This window comes from Ambystoma mexicanum, chromosome 2q (genome assembly GCF_040938575.1).
Source record: "Ambystoma mexicanum isolate Mex_15411 chromosome 2q, UKY_AmexF1_1, whole genome shotgun sequence".
Taxonomy (NCBI): Eukaryota; Metazoa; Chordata; class Amphibia; order Caudata; family Ambystomatidae; genus Ambystoma; species Ambystoma mexicanum.
The window spans coordinates 1,467,101,718-1,467,124,057 of NC_090924.1; the positions used below are offsets into that span (position 1 = coordinate 1,467,101,718).

A 22,340-nucleotide genomic window follows, 5' to 3' on the forward strand; every position below is an offset into this window, starting at 1 on the left:
GTGGTGAGCGGGGAGGCTCACCACTTGGACCAATCACTCCAGAGTGCGACCGGAGTTGGCAAGGCAACTCGGTCCAGGGTGCCTAAACCCCCTCCCACACCCCTGTGGTAACCCAGACAGAATGGCACCACTTTGGAGGGTCTCTGTACAGAGCCCGCCAAAAGTGGAACAAAGGGCTCAACCTTTGGTTTAGGAGTCACAGAGACGAACACAGACGCCATTTTTAAAAACCGAGTTCTGGCAGAAAATACCATCCGATAAACTTATTTACGATAAGTAGACCGGTGGTACGTTAGAGATTAACGAGGAAAAGTATCAATCTCCAACAATGGGACGAATCCCATAGGGTTATGTTCGGGGTCGAACATAACAAGTAGTTCCCACTGCCACCAGCCAAAACTCGACGAGGGGGGACGGGACAGTGCCCCCTCGAGTAACAGATCCAGGAGTAATCGAATAACCCCTACTAGTACATCCACAATAAGATGGTTTGTACTAGTTCTGTTAGTAAATTTAGGTCTAGTAAAGCGAATGGTGACTTTACATGCCCGGGGAGACAGTAGTCAGTCCCCGAGTACGGAGTCTATGGTGGGTGTCCGCTAGGACGCCCCAGTGCTACGGCACGTAGGGTGCGGTGTAACACACATAGAAAAACATATGAGACCCTATGGAGTAAAAGACCCCATCGCCCATAGAACACATTGACATTCAAAGCTGCTGGGGGACTCACTAGGTTAGGAAATTCAGCCTAAACAGAGAATTCTCCCTAACAGCCCTCCACAGATTCCTTGCTCTATGTATATATCAGATGTATCCCCATCTCCCCCTCTTCAGATTCCTTGCTCTATATCTATATCAGATGTATCCCCTGTTAGGGGGAAACCTGTGCAGTTCCCTCTGGGACCACTGCAAAAGATTTAGGACTACAGGTGTTGCGATGAACCCACTTGATAGCAGTCTGTACCACACAGATTCAATTGGTAGCTGTGGCTGAGCAGTCAGACTTCTCTCAAGAAAAGTTGGTCAGTATAGGGAGTATACAAGATAGGGCAATTCTTCGCAGCAAAACAAGTAAGCACGCAACCAGGCTTAGTATAAAGATAGTAAGTTATTTATTGATAACAGAACGTCTATGAAAAATACTAAAGCGAATCACGGCAAACAAATCAAAATACAATTACTCTGCAGAATGGAATAAAGCTCAATCCCCCGAAACACAATATCGACAACTCTAGGTTCTACGGCACCACTTATTTTCAGACAGAGGTGTATACCTCAACCCAGATGACACTCGAATATTTAGTGAGGAAGGGAGAGAAGAGATAGGCAGGTAATGAAGTCAACACGGTTCGTTCTGAAGCGGGTAAAAATGCAAGGCAGGAATGCATTAATCACACTAGATCACAAAGTTCGGCGGCCAGGCCCACTCGGTGAGAGGCAAGGCACGATGTCCTAGAAAGTCTCTACTGATGATGCATTCAAGTCTTGGTTAGCAAATTGGTTAGCGACAGGTTGAACCAGTTCAGAACAAAGAGTGAATAAAGCTTGGAGGCAACCCAACGGAACGGAGAGGAATCAGATACCTCACACGAACCGATCGAAAAGGGAGGCCAGGCGGTTACGGTACCTTGTTGTGGAGGGCAGCTCCGGCGGGGGCAGTTGTTCCTGGTGGTGGATGCACGATGGGTCTTGGCCAAGAGAAGAGATGCTCTTGTCGTCGAAGAGAAGATGTCCGGTGCACCACCAGGGAAGAAACCAGCCGCGGAGTGCTCCGTCACAAGGCACCACCTTTCGATCACGGTGCAGGAGTAGTGGCTATCCGGTTGCCGGGTGCTCTGCACGGGCAATTCGACCACTGCGTCCTGGGCGAACAAAAAGCACGAAGAAGAAGACTGGTTGTTCCCACCAGCCAGGGAAAGAGACTCTCCGGCAGGGAGATCTCTTCTGTCGTCGGGAGATTGTGAGACGATTCCGCAGGGCTCCACCGGAGGTGTCGTCGTGCAGGTCGGCTCAGCGTTACCCTCGTCGGATTCTTTAGGTCCAGTGGCGACTTCCGAAGATCCAGTCCCAAAAGCCCTGCTTTTATGCAGACGTCCCCCATTCATTCAGCCTAGCTTGTCAATCAACACATGCTAAGTGGTGAGCGGGAAGGCTCACCACCTGGGCCAATCACTCCAGAGTGCGACCTGAGTTGGCAAGGCAACTCGGTCCAGGGTGCCTAAACCCCCTCCCACACCCCTGAGTTAACCCAGACAGAATGGCGCCACTTTGGAGGGTCTCTGTCCAGAGGCCCGCCAAAAGTGGAACAAAGGGCTCAACCTTTGGTTTAGGAGTCACAGAGAAAAACACAGACGCCATTTTACAACCCGAGTTCTGGCAGAAAATACCACTCGATAAACCTATTTAAGATAAGTAGATTGGTGGTACGTTGGAGATTAACGAAAAACAGTATCAATCTTCAACAATGGGACGGATCCCATAGGGTTATGCTCGGGGTCGAACATAACAAGTAGTTTCCACTGCCACCAGCCAAAACTCGACGAGGAGGGACGGGACAGTGCCCCCTCGAGTAACAGATCCAGGAGTAATCAAATTACCCCTACTAGCACGTCCACAATAAGATGGTTGGTACTAGTTCTGTTAGCAAATTTAGGTCTAGTAAAGCCAATGGTGACTTTACATGCCCGGGGAGACAGTAGTCAGTCACCGGGTATGGAGTCTATGGTGGGGGGACCTGCTAGGGCGCCCCCCTGTCACGACACGTAGGGTGCAGAGTGACACACATAGAAAAACTTATGAGACCCTATGGAGTAAAAGACCCCATAGCCCATCGAACACATTGACATCTCAAAGGAATTACACACATACATGTCCAAGAGTGAGAGGAAAAGGGTCACACTCTTGGCAGGATGGAAAAAACAAACTCCAGAAATCCAGCAAAGCTGCTGGGGGACTCACTAGGTTAGGAAATTCAGCCTAAACAGAGAATTCTCCCTAATATCCCCATTTCCCCTTCCACAGATTCCTTGCTATGTGTTATTACCAGATGTATCCCCATCTCCTCTTCTATAGATTCCTTGCTCTATATCTTTATCAGATGTATCCCCATCTCCCCTTCCACAGATTCCTTGCTCTATGTCTTTATCAGATGTATCCCCATCTCCCCTTCCACAGATTCCTTGCTATGTGTTATTATCAGATGTATCCCCATCTCCTCTTCTATAGATTCCTTGCTCTATGTCTTTATCAGATCTATCCCCATCTCCCCTTCCACAGATTCCTTGCTCTATGTCTTTATCAGATGTATCCCCATCTCCCCTTCGACAGATTCCTTGCTCTATGTCTATATCAGATGTATCCCCATCTCCCCTTCCACAGATTCCTTGCTCTATGTATATATCAGATGTATCCCCATCTCCCCCTCTTCAGATTCCTTGCTCTATGTCTATATCAGATGTATCCCCAACTCTCCTTCCACAGATTCCTTGCTATGTGTTATTATCAGATGTATCCCAATCTCCTCTTCTATAGATTCCTTTCTATGTGTTATTATCAGATGTATGCCCATCTCCTCCTACATAGATTCCTTGCTCTATGTCTTTTTCAGATGTATCCCCATCTCCTCTTCCACAGATTCCTTGCTCTATGTCTTTATCAGATGTATCCCCATCTCCCTTTCCACAGATTCCTTGCTCTATGTCTTTATCAGATGAATCCCCATCTCCTCTTCTATAGATTCCTTGCTCTATGTCTTTATCAGATTTATCCCCATCTCCCCTTCCACATATTCCTTGCTCTATGTCTATATCAGATGTATCCCCATCTCCCCTTCCACAGATTCCTTGCTCTATGTCTATATCAGATGTATTCCCATCTCCCCTTCCACAGATTCCTTGGTCTATGTCTTTATCAGATGTATCCCCATCTCCCCTTCCACAGATTCCTTGCTCTATGTCTATATCAGATGTATCCCCATCTCCCCTTGTTAGGCGGAAACCTGTGCAGTTCCCTCTGGGACCACTGCAAAAGATTTAGGACTACAGGTGTTTGGCAGTGAACCCACTTGGTAGCAGTCTGCACCACACAGATTCACTGTTGGTAGCTGTGGCTGAGCAGTCAGACTTCTCTCAAGAAGAGTTAAGCAGTATGTGGAGTATACAAAATAGGGCAATTCTTCACAGTAAGACAAGCAAACATGCAACGAGGCTCAGTGTAAAGATATTAAGGTATTTATTTATAACGAAACATCTATCAAAAACACTATGGCACTATCACGGCAAACAAATCAAACACAATTACTCTACGAAGAAGAAACGATCAATCCCCCTAGCAATATTTCGACAAGTCTAGGTTTTACCGGCACCACTTATTTACAGACAGAGGTGTATGCCTCAACCTAGATGGCACTCTAATATTAGTTAGGACGGGAGAGAAGAATAAGCAGGTTATGAAAGCAACACAGTTCAATACTTCACGGGAAAAATGCAAGGCAAGAAGGCAAGAATCACAATAGATCATAAAGTTCAGAGGCCAGGCCCACTCGGAGAGAGGCAAGGCGATATGTCCCAAAAGTCTCTAGTGGAAATGCGTTCGAGTCTTTGTGGCAAATTGTTATCGGCAGATTGAACCAGTTCAGAACAATACGTGAGAAAGCTTGGAGGCGACCCAACGGAAAGGAGAGGATTAAGACACCTCACTCGAACCGATCGAAAGGGAAGCCAGGCGGACACGGTACCTTGTTGTGGAGGGCAGCTCCGGCGGGGGCAGTTGTTCCTGGTGGTGGATGCACGTCAGGTCTTTGCCAAGAGTAGAGATGTTCTCGTCGTCGAAGAAAAGTGAAGTCCGGTGCACCACCAGGGAAGAGACCAGCCGCGGAGTGCTCCGTCACAAGGCACCACCTTTCGGTCGCGGTACAGGGGTAGTGGCTATCCGGTTGCCAAGGTGCTCTGCACGGGCAATTCGACCACTGCGTCCTGAGGCGAATAAAAAGCAAAGGAGACTGTTTGTTCCCACCAGTCAGGGGAAGAGACTCTCTGGCAGGGAGATCTCCTCTGTCGTCGGGAAGTGGTGAGTCGGTTCTGCAGGGCTCCACCGGCGGTGTCGTCGTGCAGGTCGGCTCAGCGTTACCCTCGTCAGATTGTTAGGTCCTGTGGCGACTTCTGAAGATCCAGTCCCAAAAGCCCTGCTTTTATGCAGAAAACCCCCATTCATTCAGCCTAGCTGTCAATCAACACATGCTAAGTGGTGAGCGGGGAGGCTCACCACTTGGGCCAATCACTCCAGAGTGCGACCGGAGTTGGCAAGGCAACTCGGTCCAGGGTGCCTAAACCCCCTGCAACACCCCTGTGGTAACCCAGACAGAATGGCACCACTTTGGAGGGTCTCTGTACAGAGCCCGCCAAAAGTGGAACAAAGGGCTCAACCTTTGGTTTAGGAGTCACAGAGACGAACACAGACGCCATTTTTAAAAACCGAGTTCTGGCAGAAAATACCATCCGATAAACTTATTTACGATAAGTAGACCGGTGGTACGTTAGAGATTAACGAGGAAAAGTATCAATCTCCAACAATGGGACGAATCCCATAGGGTTATGTTCGGGGTCGAACATAACGAGTAGTTTCCACTGCCACCAGCCAAAACTCGACGAGGGGGGACGGGACAGTGCCCCCTCGAGTAACAGATCCAGGAGTAATCGAATTACCCCTACTAGTACGTCCACAATAAGATGGTTTGCACTAGTTCTGTTAGTAAATTTAGGTCTAGTAAAGCCAATGGTGACTTTACATGCCAAGGAGACAGTAGTCAGTCCCCGAGTACGGAGTCTATGGTGGGTGTCCGCTAGGACGCCCCAGTGCTACGGCACGTAGGGTGCAGTGTAACACACATAGAAAAACATATGAGACCCTATGGAGTAAAAGACCCCATCGCCCATAGAACACATTGACATTCAAAGGAATTACACACATACATGTCCAAGAGTGGGAGAAAAGAGTCCCACTCTTGGCAGGATGGAAAAAAACAAACTCCAGAAATCCAGCAAAGCTGCTGGGGGACTCACTAGGTTAGGAAATTCAGCCTAAACAGAGAATTCTCCCTAACACCCCTCCACAGATTCCTTGCTCTATGTATATATCAGATGTATCCCCATTTCCCCTTCCACAGATTCCTTGCTATGTGTTATTACCAGATGTATCCCCATCTCCTCTTCTATAGATTCCTTGCTCTATATCTTTATCAGATGTATCCCCATCTCCCCTTCCATAGATTCCTTGCTCTATGTCTTTATCAGATGTATCCCCATCTCCCCTTCCACTGATTCCTTACTCTGTGTTATTATCAGATGTATCCCCATCTCCTCTTCTATAGATTCCTTGCTCTATGTCTTTATCAGATCTATCCCCATCTCCCCTTCCACAGATTCCTTGCTCTATGTCTATATCAGATGTATCCCCATCTCCCCTTCCACAGAGTCCTTGCTATGTGTTATTATTAGATGTATCCCCAGCTCCTCTTCTATAGATTCCTTGCTCTATGTCTTTATCAGATGAATCCCCATCTCCCCCTTCTCAGATTCCTTGCTCTATGTCTTTTTCAGATGTATCCCCACCTCCCCTTCCACAGATGTGTTGCTCTGTGTTATTATCACATGTTCTCCATCTTCTCCTCAGACCCTCATGTTATTATTATCACCTGAGACCTCCATCCTTTCCTCACATATGTTTTGCTTTCTGTTACCATCTCCTGATGATCTCATTGCTTGCTCCTCAGACCACGGCTCTGTGTTATTATCAGCTGTGTCCTCCATCCACCCACACAGACCACTCGCTCTGTGTTTATCATCACTTTTGTCTTTCATCTTCTCTTCTCAGATACCCCGCTCTGTGTGCAGTGAGAGCTGTACTCCTGGATTCCGGAAGGTCCTTCAGAAGGATCGGCCAATCTGCTGCTACGACTGCACCCCATGCCCCGATGGAGAAATTACCCACTTAAGTGGTAGGTGATAACATTTGATACACATTCCTTCGAGCCAAAATGTATATATTTAAACCTCCAATGGGAATATCAGTGAGTACAGTGCTGGATCCATTGGGCATTTCTACTTCGATGAACAAACTGTACTTTATCCAAAGACTTCAACGTGCAGCGGCTGTATTTTGAGCAAGGCTTCCATTCCTCACATGGCCCATTGTTACACTTGGTGAACTTGCGGACAGGTTTTCTCTGCAGCCTCATCTGGGACCTTTAATGCAAGTTCCCAGGTTGCAGTGGTGGTGTTCCAAAAACAACCAGCACCACAATTCAGCTGCTGGGTTTATTCATCAGATGACCCTCTGTTACTTTGGATGGGGTATTCGATGCAGTTTCATGCTGATTCTTTGATGCAAGCTGAAATGTAGCTGCAATGGTGTGGTAATGTATTCCTGGCACTACAATTCAGCAGGTGGTCTGATTCCCATGTAATAAACCAATGCTAAGCTTTGGGACCTCCCAGTCGGGAGTATTAATGATGCTCTGTCCAGGGTAAGGCATCTGGCCAGTTACTGAAATGCTGAAGATTTACTTGTAAAGCCTTTGACCTGGTCTCTGTGCTGTCTGCAAAGTCTCTGGATGTTGGATGGAAACAGGCAGGCCACAGGGATGCATCATGAGCTGAGAAATGCCCCCTTCCAGGGTGCACACTTACCCACCAGCTTCTAGGAATGTACGTTCACAGCAACAAGTCACAGACACCACTAGCTGTTATTGCCCTCAGTTACCCAATGTACACACATGGGTCACAGACAGGGGTCTCAGGGCAGAAGGTCAGGGCCTCGAGGCCAGCAACTCGTCTGGTATCGAAGATGGAAATGAAGAAAGCTGGCATGAGCACACACTGGCAGAGCTTTGCCACCAGAAAGGAGTCAGTCTGTCATACAAACTTGATTTGGCATAAGCCTTAAAAGTGCATCGCATTTGAAATAAAAACTTGTTTAACAAGTAAATGGATAAAACACATTACAAAATTAGCACATTACAGTACAACACATAATATTTAAAAGTAGTTCCACATACTTATGTTCAAGCCAGTGACATGTCTATATATCAATTTCTCAGACTTATTTCAATACAAATATAGATTTGTAAAGCTGCTAAAACTGTCGACTCTCAGGCAGCTAAGAAGTATTTCAAAGCCAACCTAATGGTTCTAATACCCATATGCCTAAACAAGGGGAACAGGATCATCTGCCTAATCTTTGTGCATAACAGGGTCAATTGTTGCCGGACCCACAGCCCAGACCGCTGGACGGAATTAGACCAGGTCCGAAAAAACTTGGGCACAAAGCGTTGATTTGAGGCCTTTTTGTGGTTTGGGTTTACTCCATCCAGTAGATTAATTTGACATTTGATGGAGAAGTGGGTGCTCCATACTCCAAAACAGCTAGCTATATCTCAGATAAATTGCGGAGAAGCCTGTTGTTCATAAATGAAACAGCCGCCATCTTTGTTTTTACTCGATGCAATAGATAGCCGTGGCTATAGCCGAGGGTATTGCAAAATGAAAAGCAGGAAAAAATCCATTTGCATATCAACAGACATGCAAATGCCATCAATTTGGAAGTGGGGGGTGGCTGAAGGACACCAAGTAAAATATGGGAATTGGAGGGGATCTAGGAACTGAGTTTGCAAAATTGAGCTTTTCTGTAGCTCGGTTATGGACAGAATATCCCCGAATAGTCGACATTTGAATGAAAACTGCGTCACGGAAACAACATGTGTTGTGGCGGGAATGGGAAAGGGCAAGGGAGGTCAGGAAGCCATCATGGGGGTGTGGGGAGCAGGCACAGTGGAGGGGGACACTTGGTGAGGGCCTGGAAGAGGCAGGAAAGCATTTTTTCCTGCTGTTTTTTCCAATATTTGCAACTTTAATATGATTACAGATAGGCAAGGATATCTATAGTTCTGTACCCGCGGTTATAGAACAAAGCTTCTTAAAAAAATAGATATTGCTACAGCTACAGTGACATCGCAGGTGAAAAATCACCCATTAGGCATCCAGGTCTCCCATCCATGCAGTAACCAGACCGACCCTGCTTAGCTTCAAATCAAGGAAGGGGCGAGCCCTCTCAGGCCATGTTGCCTGATAAATGAGGCCAAGTTACTATTACGCTCACTTGGTCTCTGCGGGGACATTGGGGCACGGTTGCAGCCCTCCCGTAACTGGCTCCCCTGGGTCAGGCTTCTTCCCCTGCTCCTGTGTTGTGGACGGCGCTGTTTGTTGGTACTGTCCCTGCGAGAATACGAGAGGCCGTGAGAATGCTGTGATATGACTGTGGTCTCCCTCGAGCCCTACTTCCCAGAATGTGGTGAGCATGCGCCTACCCATATAGTCTCACCTGTTTAATTATGATGGCGAGCTCTCCATCCTGCTTCTCACTGCAGGGGCGCTTTGTGATAGACCGAGTTCCTTCACTGGTCCATGTGCGTGGCAGCCCAGACCAGCTGTGCCTGAACCACTTCAAAGGTAAGTATCCTTCGATAATGATTATTGTCTATATCCTTTTGAAATGTCTTTTCCTTGATTATTGTCCGTACCTCTGGCAATGTCTTTCCTTTTCCCCAATAGGTGATATGAGGCCCAGCGGTAGTTGCGGTGCAAGAGGCGAGCCCCAAATGGAGGAAAAGGGAGTTCACCATGTCCAAATAGGTGGTAAGTTTGGTTTTTAGGTCAAGCGCGTGGATTGGTTTGAGCGCCATCTGAGCGTAATGTCTTCATAGTTTTTCTAACCTTATTTTGTCCTTTTCTCTTGCAGGGATGGCCTGGCGAAGTCCGACTGGGATGCTGTTATCCGAAGATCTGCCGGCGGATGAGGGATGCCTGGATCCGCGATGAAGCTGGCTGAAAGTGGACTCCCGAGTAAGTATTGTGGCTGGGAGCCGGAGTCAGGTAAGGATGCGCTCCAACTGCGGTTGCTGCTGGAATCAGGTAAGGATGCGCTCCGACTGCAGTTGCTGCTGGAATCAGGTAAGGATGCGCTCTAACTGCGGTTGCTGCTAGAATCAGGTAAGCTGCTGGGATCAGGTAAGCTGCTGGAATCAGGTAAGCTGCTTCTCTTCTCAGATACCCCGCTCTGTGTGCAGTGAGAGCTGTACTCCTGGATTCCGGAAGGTCCTTCAGAAGGATCGGCCAATCTGCTGCTACGACTGCACCCCATGCCCCGATGGAGAAATTACCCACTTAAGTGGTAGGTGATAACATTTGATACACATTCCTTCGAGCCAAAATGTATATATTTAAACCTCCAATGGGAATATCAGTGAGTACAGTGCTGGATCCATTGGGCATTTCTACTTCGATGAACAAACTGTACTTTATCCAAAGACTTCAACGTGCAGCGGCTGTATTTTGAGCAAGGCTTCCATTCCTCACATGGCCCATTGTTACACTTGGTGAACTTGCGGACAGGTTTTCTCTGCAGCCTCATCTGGGACCTTTAATGCAAGTTCCCAGGTTGCAGTGGTGGTGTTCCAAAAACAACCAGCACCACAATTCAGCTGCTGGGTTTATTCATCAGATGACCCTCTGTTACTTTGGATGGGGTATTCGATGCAGTTTCATGCTGATTCTTTGATGCAAGCTGAAATGTAGCTGCAATGGTGTGGTAATGTATTCCTGGCACTACAATTCAGCAGGTGGTCTGATTCCCATGTAATAAACCAATGCTAAGCTTTGGGACCTCCCAGTCGGGAGTATTAATGATGCTCTGTCCAGGGTAAGGCATCTGGCCAGTTACTGAAATGCTGAAGATTTACTTGTAAAGCCTTTGACCTGGTCTCTGTGCTGTCTGCAAAGTCTCTGGATGTTGGATGGAAACAGGCAGGCCACAGGGATGCATCATGAGCTGAGAAATGCCCCCTTCCAGGGTGCACACTTACCCACCAGCTTCTAGGAATGTACGTTCACAGCAACAAGTCACAGACACCACTAGCTGTTATTGCCCTCAGTTACCCAATGTACACACATGGGTCACAGACAGGGGTCTCAGGGCAGAAGGTCAGGGCCTCGAGGCCAGCAACTCGTCTGGTATCGAAGATGGAAATGAAGAAAGCTGGCATGAGCACACACTGGCAGAGCTTTGCCACCAGAAAGGAGTCAGTCTGTCATACAAACTTGATTTGGCATAAGCCTTAAAAGTGCATCGCATTTGAAATAAAAACTTGTTTAACAAGTAAATGGATAAAACACATTACAAAATTAGCACATTACAGTACAACACATAATATTTAAAAGTAGTTCCATATACTTATGTTCAAGCCAGTGACATGTCTATATATCAATTTCTCAGACTTATTTCAATACAAATATAGATTTGTAAAGCTGCTAAAACTGTCGACTCTCAGGCAGCTAAGAAGTATTTCAAAGCCAACCTAATGGTTCTAATACCCATATGCCTAAACAAGGGGAACAGGATCATCTGCCTAATCTTTGTGCATAACAGGGTCAATTGTTGCCGGACCCACAGCCCAGACCGCTGGACGGAATTAGACCTGGTCCGAAAAAACTTGGGCACAAAGCGTTGATTTGAGGCCTTTTTGTGGTTTGGGTTTACTCCATCCAGTAGATTAATTTGACATTTGATGGAGAAGTGGGTGCTCCATACTCCAAAGCAGCTAGCTATATCTCAGATAAATTGCGGAGAAGCCTGGTGTTCATAAATGAAACAGCCGCCATCTTTGTTTTTACTCGATGCAATAGATAGCCGTGGCTATAGCCGAGGGTATTGCAAAATGAAAAGCAGGAAAAAATCCATTTGCATATCAACAGACATGCAAATGCCATCAATTTGGAAGTGGGGGGTGGCTGAAGGACACCAAGTAAAATATGGGAATTGGAGGGGATCTAGGAACTGAGTTTGCAAAATTGAGCTTTTCTGTAGCTCGGTTATGGACAGAATATCCCCGAATAGTCGACATTTGAATGAAAACTGCGTCACGGAAACAACATGTGTTGTGGCGGGAATGGGAAAGGGCAAGGGAGGTCAGGAAGCCATCATGGGGGTGTGGGGAGCAGGCACAGTGGAGGAGGACACTTGGTGAGGGCCTGGAAGAGGCAGGAAAGCATTTTTTCCTGCTGTTTTTTCCAATATTTGCAACTTTAATATGATTACAGATAGGCAAGGATATCTATAGTTCTGTACCCGCGGTTATAGAACAAAGCTTCTTAAAAAAATAGATATTGCTACAGCTACAGTGACATCGCAGGTGAAAAATCACCCATTAGGCATCCAGGTCTCCCATCCATGCAGTAACCAGACCGACCCTGCTTAGCTTCAAATCAAGGAAGGGGCGAGCCCTCTCAGGCTATGTTGCCTGATAAATGAGGCCAAGTTACTATTACGCTCACTTGGTCTCTGCGGGGACATTGGGGCACGGTTGCAGCCCTCCCGTAACTGGCTCCCCTGGGTCAGGCTTCTTCCCCTGCTCCTGTGTTGTGGACGGCGCTGTTTGTTGGTACTGTCCCTGCGAGAATACGAGAGGCCGTGAGAATGCTGTGATATGACTGTGGTCTCCCTCGAGCCCTACTTCCCAGAATGTGGTGAGCATGCGCCTACCCATATAGTCTCACCTGTTTAATTATGATGGCGAGCTCTCCATCCTGCTTCTCACTGCAGGGGCGCTTTGTGATAGACCGAGTTCCTTCACTGGTCCATGTGCGTGGCAGCCCAGACCAGCTGTGCCTGAACCACTTCAAAGGTAAGTATCCTTCGATAATGATTATTGTCTATATCCTTTTGAAATGTCTTTTCCTTGATTATTGTCCGTACCTCTGGCAATGTCTTTCCTTTTCCCCAATAGGTGATATGAGGCCCAGCGGTAGTTGCGGTGCAAGAGGCGAGCCCCAAATGGAGGAAAAGGGAGTTCACCATATCCAAATAGGTGGTAAGTTTGGTTTTTAGGTCAAGCGCGTGGATTGGTTTGAGCGCCATCTGAGCGTAATGTCTTCATAGTTTTTCTAACCTTATTTTGTCCTTTTCTCTTGCAGGGATGGCCTGGCGAAGTCCGACTGGGATGCTGTTATCCGAAGATCTGCCGGCGGATGAGGGATGCCTGGATCCGCGATGAAGCTGGCTGAAAGTGGACTCCCGAGTAAGTATTGTGGCTGGGAGCCGGAGTCAGGTAAGGATGCGCTCCAACTGCGGTTGCTGCTGGAATCAGGTAAGGATGCGCTCCGACTGCAGTTGCTGCTGGAATCAGGTAAGGATGCGCTCTAACTGCGGTTGCTGCTAGAATCAGGTAAGCTGCTGGGATCAGGTAAGCTGCTGGAATCAGGTAAGCTGCTGGAATCAGGTAAGAATGTGCTTCGGGCGGCGGTGAGCGTTACGCTGCAGTAAGCAGACTAACGCGAAGCGTCTGCATGCGGGTGGGGCAGGCCATGGCCATTTGTTCCAACCAATGGCCCCACCCTGCCACTCCTAGATGATGTTGCACATGCAGCCCAATTAACTTCTATGGCCACGCCCGACTTGGAAGCCCTGTAGGGGAAAAAAGGCACATGCACCAGAATAAAGTGTGCAGAGCACACTTGCTCATGAGTAGGTGCTAAAGGCACCTGGACTGGGTCCAATTGGACCTTTTAAGTAGTGGAGCTTGCGGGTCTTTCCCAGTGGCCATGACAGTTACAAGACCACTTAGAGCAACATAGCCTGAGGGTGCCACCCCTTCCTCGTTTTAGAGCTAAGCAGGGTTGCTCCCGGTTACTGCATGGATGGGAGACAGTTCACAGTCATGGATACTGTGTGTTTTCTTAGTTTTAAATATCTCATAACACACTAAGACAACGCACTTCATGCGCATTACTTTTTTTTAAACCGTGCTACTGGCAGTGCTTAAAAGTATAGCACTCAGTGTCAATTTGTGTTGCTTTTTGCTGAAATTCATTCTGGTATTTGTAGTCTCCCAGTCAACACGGGGGGAATAATTCCACAATTGTACACTTTTTGCCTAACATAGTTCTATAAGGAATTATATATTTGAGTGACACTGTGGTATGTGTATTTTTCAATGTATCTTTATAAAGCAGAGTATTGTGAAAGCCAAACACAAGGGTGAGTAGGGGAAATGATGAGAGAGCAAGAAGTCTTGAGTACTTGCCCATGATGTGGCAAGAGAGTTTGCAATACTGTAGACTGGTGCAGTTATTGCCTCTGATTGTGGCTGCTTTTCAGGGCATACATATATGTACATATATTTATTTATTTATTGGTCATTTGTTAGGTGCTTATACAATTAGCAAAACTGTATCAAAGCACCCACAGAGCAATATGGTGGTCAGGGGAAGGCAGACAATGAATTACAACAAAAATAAATAATTGAATTAATAGTACAAACAAATAATGAAAATAACAGGGAGGGGAGACAAACCTACTATGCCTTGTGAGTGTTCAGAACGTGCAAGTGCAGAGGGGAGGGAGTAAGGGATAGGTGCTGTGGTGCTTATGGAGACGTGCTCGGGGTGAAGTGCTAAGAAGAGAAGAACGTAAGTGCAACCTCCCTTGGGGAGAGTGAGCATAGTAAGTGCAGTGCTTAGACAGCGGCTGGGATGAGCGATATGGGGTGTCAGGGCCCCGAGGATACATCGGTCACGCTACAGTATGAAAAGCAGCCGTTAAAAATGGAATCAGGCATTAACCCTTAACGCCTGAGTTGTAATGAGGCCCATGGTCTTGTCTGCCTGTTTAGGAGGAGTAGAGTGTTTTACAGGTGTGGAAGAGTGCAGAGGCTGCTTCTTCTGCTGTTTTCCCCCCTCCCCGTGAGTGGAAAAGTGTTTTCCATGTCCCTTTGTAGCTCCGGAGGTTATCGACGCCTGGTGTCAAGGATCGTGGGTAGAGTCCCTGTCCTTCGAACGTGGGGCCGTGCTGATCTTGTCTGCGGGCTCCGACTCCTGGAGTGCGGCCTGGGGTGCACCGAGACGAAACGTGAGTTTCGATATGGTCTGAGGACCTGGAAAATGAATTGCCAAACTAACTGCTTGACTAAAAATGTAGTATAAATCATCAGTTGCCCTTGCCAATTGTTATACGTGGCTAAAACCACATGTGAAATTAGACAGCGCATTTCCGAACACAGAAGTTGTATACGAAATAGAGTGACAGACAAACCACTGGTTGAACATTTTGTTAAGATGCAACACAAGGATACAGACATGAGGTGGTTTGTATTGCAACATATTAAAATCAACATGAGAGGAGGTGACATTGGTGGAACCCTGCATCGTATTGAACAAAAATGGATCCACACTCTGAATACAGTTCACAATGGTTTAAATGTTTCAGTAGAGTGGAACAACCTGATTACAAAAAATTGACAGCCAATCGAGGGACCAATATGAATAACTGGTATGGCCCCAGACAGTTGAACAACACTTTGGGGAATCCAGATAAACAACGTATTAACAAAAAAGTGGACTTATATGAATAATTGATGCTGGGTCCTTACAATTGAACAGATTAAGGATGCATTAACTAAAATGTGGGCCATGGTATTGCTAGCCCATTCAATTATGTACATGAAAAAATTTGGAATGTATACGACTTTTGTGGGAAAAAGATATGGCACTATTAACACAATGAGTCCATTGTTGGACATCGAAAGTCTCATGGGGCTGAAGTGTCATTTGTGATATCTAATGGGAGCCATAGATGATATGTAATAGATCTTTCCCTTGTATGAAGAAATGGTAGGCTGTCATTACTCATATGTCTACATTGCACAATGTTTCCATATTATGGAAATGTAAACATAATGAATCAACAATGAAAAAGTTCTTCAAAAAATGTTTTCAAAATATGGCAATTTAAAGACAAGAGACTGTTTCTGTGGTATCCCAATATTTATGCTGAATAAGTGTCACATTGAAAATATGAAATAATTTGTAAGGTGGAATTATTTACATGTTCATATGGAGGAATGGACCCAGTTCCTTTAATTAGGGAGTAAGGTTAAATTAGCTTTAGTGCTATGGTCTTTCACACACGGTCTGATTATGCATGAAATTGGCCCATTGGTTGGTTAGGGCGTGCTCCTTGACACTCACATTGTGGCGTCCTGTCTGTGGTCTGATGAAGACGGTTGTTGGGTCCTTTTTTGAGTGTTGGTCCTTTTTCAGTGTTAATGATTGTTTTTATAAGTAGGTAGGTCCTTCTCTTATGTTTAGTTCACTTGGTTCGAGTGACCAGAGCTGAATGAATGGTGGCGGCCGGGCTTGGAAAATTTCCTGGCGTACTAAAGGTAAACGCTCTGTTTGTTTGAGTCAGTTTACGCTCGCGAGCACACACGGGTACGGTGGCCGGTCTTGGCATTTCCCGACGTACTGAAGGGTAACGTTCTGTGTGTTCGGGTTGGTTTGCGCTCGTGAGCACATACGGGTTTCTGGCGATTTGCTGGGGTTTAGCTTGTGCTGCAAATAGGCATGGGCTAGACTGTGTCTATAGTTTCTGTTAAGTGTTGCTACCGATTGACAGCATGCTTTAGCACCACGGAACTGCCCCACTTGGGCGGGGTGTGTTTAACAAATCACACGTGTAAAATCGCGTGTGTAACACGGGAAGAACGAAACTAGCACCACAGTGTGGTATTCTTGGTTGTGTAGGTACGGAATAAGGGTCCTGTTAGGAAAGGACCGGCATGCCATATAGTGATGGTATTTAGCACTGGTGGGTAGGTACCACAAGTGGTGAAATTACTTGATACATCTCTTTAAGAGATCTCACCCCGTATTGGTTTGAGTTGTGCACACATGGAGATGCACGCATGGTGATCTGTACTATGTAATTGGATGTAAGGGTTTCCGTTGTGTGGAAACATGTGTATAAGATTTTTCTAGGTGCTAACAAGGGTCTCACTATGTGTTTCCCCTGCAGCATATTGTATGGCCTATCGAGTTGGCACTTCATACGCTGACCCACGAGTGACCACGGATCATGAAATCTTGGTGAAGATTCTCGAGCCGCACTATGGGTGCCTGTAAGTGTTTTTCATAGATTTTTCTGAATCTGTATAATTTGCAGTGATACTAATATCATCCTGGACACTAAAACGTGTGTCTGTGTTGGTTCCACAGGTACAGTATTTGCACTGTTTCCAGTGGAGCATTAAAGTCCATTTACCCGTTCACCTACCCTCGATTTGGAACTTGTAGGGACTGGTGTGTGAAGAGATCTGAGACACATTGTGAGATTAACAGTCACTTTCTAGAAGTAATAGGGATGACACTTTGTTTTTATTATTGTTTTTAGATTGGTTACGGGCCCATATCTGTTGAGAACAGGGCGAAGCACTTTCCTTTGCCCTACGTCCTAAAGAAGGTCTCTGACTGAAACACGTGTCGACGTTTTTTTCTGTGAAAGATATCTGACCTTAATTCGGCATCAGATATACCATGACACCTAATATTAGGGACTGGGTCTTTGTTTAATGTGTTAAATGAAAGGAAATACTATTTTTCCAATGCCCTTTGATGCATAAAACACCTTGGGTGTTGTTATTGTGTGAATGTCTGAATGAACTTTTGTATGTGGCCATGATTGTTGGTATGAAATTGTGTTTTTTTATCAGGTTTTATAATATCTAGATGATTTTTCTTGTGTAATAAAAGTTGAATATGTATTAAAAGAGTGGCATCCCATTCTACTGATCCAACCAATGTATCCATGAGTCTCCCAAAATCCAGATAATCTGTTTTCGAGCACACAGAGTCATGGCTGTGTGGTCTCCTGTCAGGGAGAAGACGGTCTCACTAAATCTCTCCGTTCAGAACACACCTACTGAACTTTATTGACCAATCCCTAGCTCTGCTCATTCTCATTTGCATGCATCTCCCTCCCAGAATCCCCGTTGGTGATATGCGCTGCCTGCAAACTACCGCCATGTCCGCGGACATGTATAGGATCAGAGCGTGACGACTGTACATTAAAGTATTATTGCCCTTTTTCCGCTTTAAGGTGGGCTCTGAAAAGAGCAGTTTTTTTTTTGTTTTTGGGCAGATGCCTTACAGACATCTGTTATTTTGTTTATTTTTTTATTTTTTGTTCTTACTTTACTCCTACAACAATTACAGAACCTTCCCTAAAGCAAGCCTTACATTCCAAACGAACATGGCATTTCCCAAAGAAGATAGCGCAACACCATCTGCTTCAAAATAATCCGCATTACTTGGAACAATGTTATTGTGGCAGCAGAAAAACATACCAGCTCTTAACATGAAAGCACGCATGCCACCACGTAGTTGGAAAGATGTCCATGAGTGCTTGAACCAACTGTCCCAAATCTTCCAACAAAGTACGTGAACTCACGTAGCCCAAATGGCAAGCACCGTAGTGCAAAAGTACCACATGAGGAGTGGTCATTGTACATATGTCTCTACAAACTTGCAGAATTGCCGCAACATTGCCATCAGTCTCAGCCCTCCACACCACCTCCACTCCTCTCACATCGAAATGATGTGCCACATGCCTACTCTCGGCATAGTGTTGTAGGCCATGTACAAAAACATCTCCAAGCACCAAAACCCTGACCCTCTCCACCTCTGCCATCTTCAGTATACGCACCGTCTTTCGACAAAAAAGAGCAATGTGAACATCTGATTGGCTGATTCCTACAGTCCTGTTTCCATGCAGGATTTGCTGTAGAAACCCGTATGTGACACGCCCTACCCGCGGACAAGTGCCGTCTACGTGCGGCACGTAACCCTTACCCAGTCCTTCTCCCCTTTCCACATCAGTAGCAAATCCAGTCCCTGATTGGACACAACTAAGCAGTCTCACAACCATCCACCAATCACATTGAACATCGCTAAATCTAACTCCGTCATCAACATTGCGCACTTCAAATGTACTGTCGATGAATCTGAATGGAAGTCGCATATCATTGCTAAACAACTACTTCACAAACTACTGTGCAAGTGTTGCGGATTTCTACGTACAGCTCCATGTCTGCGCACATGCATGCGTATAGAGTACAGGTATGCATATTTTAATCAGAGAACATGTGCAACCCTTATGATTTCATTTAAACAAATTAATGCCACTAAATGTGCAATGTGCATAGGCTATACATACCAACGCTCCCCCTTTTAAGTGCAAGATGTCTGATTTATCATTGACAAACCGCACTACTTCTTACTGTCTCCTGCATAACCTATACATACGTTACAAGCATGCCTATTTAGGGTGAAACTCGATTTTGCATTAGAAAATGTCTGAGTTGTGTACTGTGTACGGCCTACAGTAATTCTACTTGCAATGTGATCGTATGAGAAAAATGAGCGCTCCCGATTGCTGTGGTGACATCTCTCGCTGAGGGCCTCCCAATTTTTCGGCATCGTGCTTATAATTTGCAAGTAGAAAAATATTTCCAATCTACTATTATGCCCTATCGCTTACAAACCTCTCTCCTATAGATACTACAGCTTTTAAAAACAAGGCATTTTCATAACCTTAAAATTGTTCTCATTTCTGAAGGACTTGCAAGTAGCATATTGCAAATAACATACAAAGGCAGCACATAGTGAAGAGAAATGCACACATGCACCTGGTTGAAATATGAAAGGAGAGTACTCTGACGAAAGATGCACAATTAACGTGTAAAGTATAATCACTGCTGTAACACACAAAGTAATTAATGTTTTTTTTTCAATCGCAGTGAAGACTACTCTCCTGAGAATCAACAGCATCTACACTGCAAACAACATATCCGAAGAAACCTGGTAATTTCACAAAAAAAAGTAAGTACAGTACTACCTTTATATTGTAACTATTCCGCAAAGAGGCTGCGTGGGTTATTTGTTTAATTTGGGCACCAAAGGAAACATTGATTTCTGAACCATTCTACCCACAAATACCCATTTATTAAACAAAGAATAACAGGCAAAATGGCTCACAAATCCCTGTGTGTTTGGAACTCAAATAACATACAGAATCATTTGAAAGTGAGTACTAGAAAAGAAATAGCTGTTTCAAGTTTATGGTATTTACTTTACTATTAATGCTTCTCGTCACCACTAGCCCACTTTGTACTCTCATCTGAAGCACATTGTAGTAGTATACAAACAGAAAAATAGGCTTACTAAATCATTGTAAGAGTCCAATGCACATTCACACACCATGACAAAGAGACCCCATCAAACTCATGCACGCATGCACACAGCACACATAAATTGTACAACAGACCAAAGCATGCCTTCTTTTTTTCAACAGACACCAAAGAATGCCTACCAAAAAGCAACTCTGTAGAAAGGAACGCAGAAGTAGAGCAAATAGAAATAAAAGTGTTCAATCTAAGCATCCATCTGTAGTAGAGTTTGTAGAGAACGTTGGAACAAACCAGCTAATGCAGTCATTTAGCAAAACAAAGCAAGCTTCAATTACCGAAACTGTACCTCCTCCATCAAAATGTGTTAAAAAACACAAATTTCTTAGCAAAAAAATCAGCTACCTGTACAGCTAACAATGCTCCTAATAATCCTGATATAGTAACAAGAACCCATAGTTAAAAAAGTATTTTAGCAAAAAATTTTCGTCACAGAGTCCTTCAGAATCTACTAAGAAGAGGACCGAAATTATCCTCACCCCTTAAATCCTACCGTAGAAAATTAATCCTACAAGCTCTCGTGGACAGTGCAATCCTTCGCAAAAGGAAGTTGTCTATGTTAGTGTTAAATAGGATGAAACCACTAACAAAACTAAGTACCAAACTACAAAAGAAACTCATCAATAAACAGAATGTGAACAAAAATAATTTCTTAAATATTTGTGGAGGCGAATGGAGTCACACGACAACCACAGAACCATATTTCAATGAAGAAGCATACAAACAAAATAAAACAAACACAATTGCCATCCATAGCAGTGGACGAGGGTATGAAAAAAATCAATGGTACCATCATGGAACAAGAAACACTGCTTACAAAAGCATCCATGAAAACTCAGAATGATCTCTCGATTCGACAGAACCACACCATCCAGTCTACAAATGGCTGTGCACATCAATGTGTGTCATTCCAAACAAATCTTTATGTCAGTTCCTCAATCAGTATGTAAAAGGTAAAGACAAAAGTAAAATGAAAGTGCTGCAAAATATGGATATCTGTCCAGTGCGCAAATACACAGGACTACAAGGACATTCATTTGCCTGCATTTCTGGACCTATTTGCAAAAGCACCTTCCATGATATCAAAAGGATATCAATACATCATTCAAATGTAAGAAATCTAGTGTATAAAATATACTATGCAAAATGTCCAGCTTCAGAATTAGGAAATTTAAATAACACTCTTCTGCATGGTACACCCAAATACTTACAAGAAGAAATTGGCTTTATTTAGAGAAAGTATTTTGGAAGTGAAAGCTACTTACAAAATGCAAAAGTTTTAGAACATAGTAGCAACAATTCTGCACATAGCAACCTTCTATTACACACATACAGAAAAATACTAAATTAGCTGAATTACCAAACCAAGTGTGTGTGTGTTGCCGCAGAACGTTTTACAAAAGGAACACAAAAAGTATAGACATAGCATACAAAATAAAAGACAATGAAGATTCTAAATGGTTTGAATTAGCTCTCTACCTTTTAGCAGAAAACCAATATGAACTAACTGAACGCCTAATATGTTGCAGTTACTGCACTACAAAACTAGACAACAACCACACTACTTCACGTGCTATCACAAATAATTTGGAATTGTTCCCACTACCAAAAATCCTGCAACAACTCAATTTGTATGAGAACATCATAATTCAAACAGTTCACCCATTTCAAGCAATTATACGCCTTCACCCAAAAACAGCAAAATTACCTCCCTCTGAATTGGTGAAAGGCATTCGTGGCAAAGTAGTTTATTTGCCATTAGATCTAACCGAAAATGTACACACTCTAGGAGTGCAACGGTCAATCAAGCATTCTTTAATAGTCTTGGTAAATGGTGTACCAACAAAAGACAAAAATAATTGGCAACAACTGGTAGACTTACATAAAGTTAGACAAGCATTGCAATATCTAAAAGACAATAAAGAGTACTACAAGGAAATAAATATTGGAGAAAGCTTAAAAGACACAACTGAAATAATTCAAGAGCCATCAGAAACTGGACAATTCGAACTTCTGGATCCTGCTGCAGTATCCACTCTTTTGGACCAGTACACAATTCATCCATTGCATTCCAATGAAAGCATAGATGATGCACTAGAAACTTACCAAATGCAACAAACCAAAGGTTCACCAATGAGTGTATGGGAAAAAATTATAGAAGCTCGTGCTTTTCCACTGCTATTTCCTACTGGCCAAGGTGGAAGGTACGATGATA

General features: G+C 44.7%; 1 protein-coding gene across 1 annotated transcript in view; it reads left to right on the top strand.

The window, feature by feature from the left end:
• LOC138568894 (vomeronasal type-2 receptor 26-like) overlaps window positions 1–22,340 on the top strand; it is a 187,951-nt gene that overhangs the window by 112,066 nt on the left and 53,545 nt on the right. The window contains exon 5 of the mRNA XM_069646675.1: window positions 6,871–6,994. Within this exon, the coding sequence (XP_069502776.1) occupies window positions 6,871–6,994 (124 nt within the window). The remainder of the gene's footprint in view (window positions 1–6,870; window positions 6,995–22,340) is intronic.